General features: G+C 42.9%; 1 protein-coding gene across 1 annotated transcript in view; it reads left to right on the top strand.

Annotated features, from left to right (window-relative positions):
* The window catches only part of USH2A (usherin), a 465,799-nt gene that overhangs the window by 226,422 nt on the left and 238,159 nt on the right, over positions 1–1,218 (top strand). Inside the window, exon 21 of the mRNA XM_019631633.1 lies at positions 1–118. This exon is cut by the window's left edge and continues 9 nt beyond it. Within this exon, the coding sequence (XP_019487178.1) occupies positions 1–118 (118 nt within the window). The remainder of the gene's footprint in view (positions 119–1,218) is intronic.

Here is a 1,218-nt window from a genome sequence, read left to right as displayed (position 1 = left end):
GTGGAAGTTACCACAACTAATGATGATGGTAAACGCTACAGTGATGGCAAGTGGCACGACATAGTTGCTGTCAGGCATCAGGCTTCAGGTCACATCACACTGGATGGGCAGTATACAGGTAAGAACGTCCTCAGCGTATGTGATATATATATAGCCGGCTCTGTTGATATGCTGATGTCGCCATGCCTTTCTGTTGTTTAGATCTCTTCTGCACCTTTCTCTCCACTCAATTTCATCTAAATTGCTGTTGAGTTTGCCTTTGGGGTGCTCCTCAAATGAAATCTGGCAACCAGTCCGTCATCTATGCAGGGTTTCGGGAAAGCAGAATTAAAACAAAGTCATCAGTAGCAATTGTGTAGCTTGTGCAGTTCTCTACAGTTTTCAAGGGCTTATGCTTAGGTTCTCTCATGGTGCTTTTGAGTTTCAGAAGACAAATAAGTAAGACAGGTATTATAAGCATTTTAAAGATGAGGAAATTGAGGGTCATAAAAGGTAAACGATTTCTCTCAATTTACACAGTTGGTAGGCAGCATCCTTGAGACACATATCCAGTCTTTGCAATTCTACATTTAGTTTCCTAACTGTCCTACCCTAGCTATCATCTTCATGCAGTTATAAAACAGTTACAGTATCTTCATGGTGATGCAGACTTTTATGAATTCATTTAGGAAATGGGGAATTTTAATGAGCACCTACTGTGTGCCAGGCATTGCTCTAGGAACTCTGGATGCAAAGAGCAAAGTTTACATTTTAGGTAGAAGGGGGCCAGGAAGCAGAGTAAATATTGAACAAGTAACAGTGGTACATGCTGAGAATAATAAAGTAAGATAAGAGAGAAAGGCGTACGTGTGTGCGTGTTTTGATTTTCTAAAAGACTGTTAGAGATGGCCTGTCTGATAAGGAGACATCTGAACAGAGACTTATAGAGAGTAAAAGGGCAAACTAGGAAAATATCCAGAAGAAGAATGTTTCAAGCAAATGGAACAGTAGGCTCCAGGGCCCTGAGGTAGGGCCGTACCACATGTGGCCTGTCTGGGACTAAAAGGTGGCCGGTGTGGTGACGTGGGGTGGGCCGGTGGCAGGCCGTGAGTTCAGAGAGACCATTCGTGCTTTATGAGATAAGAGGGAAACCATTGGAGAATTTTGAGAGAGGTGTGACATGATACGACTTCCTTCTTTAAAAGGACCCCTGGCTGCTCTTATGCATTTTAAGGGGAG

The sequence above is a fragment of the Hipposideros armiger genome, unplaced genomic scaffold, assembly GCF_001890085.2.
Source record: "Hipposideros armiger isolate ML-2016 unplaced genomic scaffold, ASM189008v1 scaffold_1023, whole genome shotgun sequence".
Lineage (NCBI taxonomy): Eukaryota > Metazoa > Chordata > Mammalia > Chiroptera > Hipposideridae > Hipposideros > Hipposideros armiger.
Note: the sequence above shows the minus strand (reverse complement) of the source record. Positions and strands in the feature narration are given on the sequence as shown.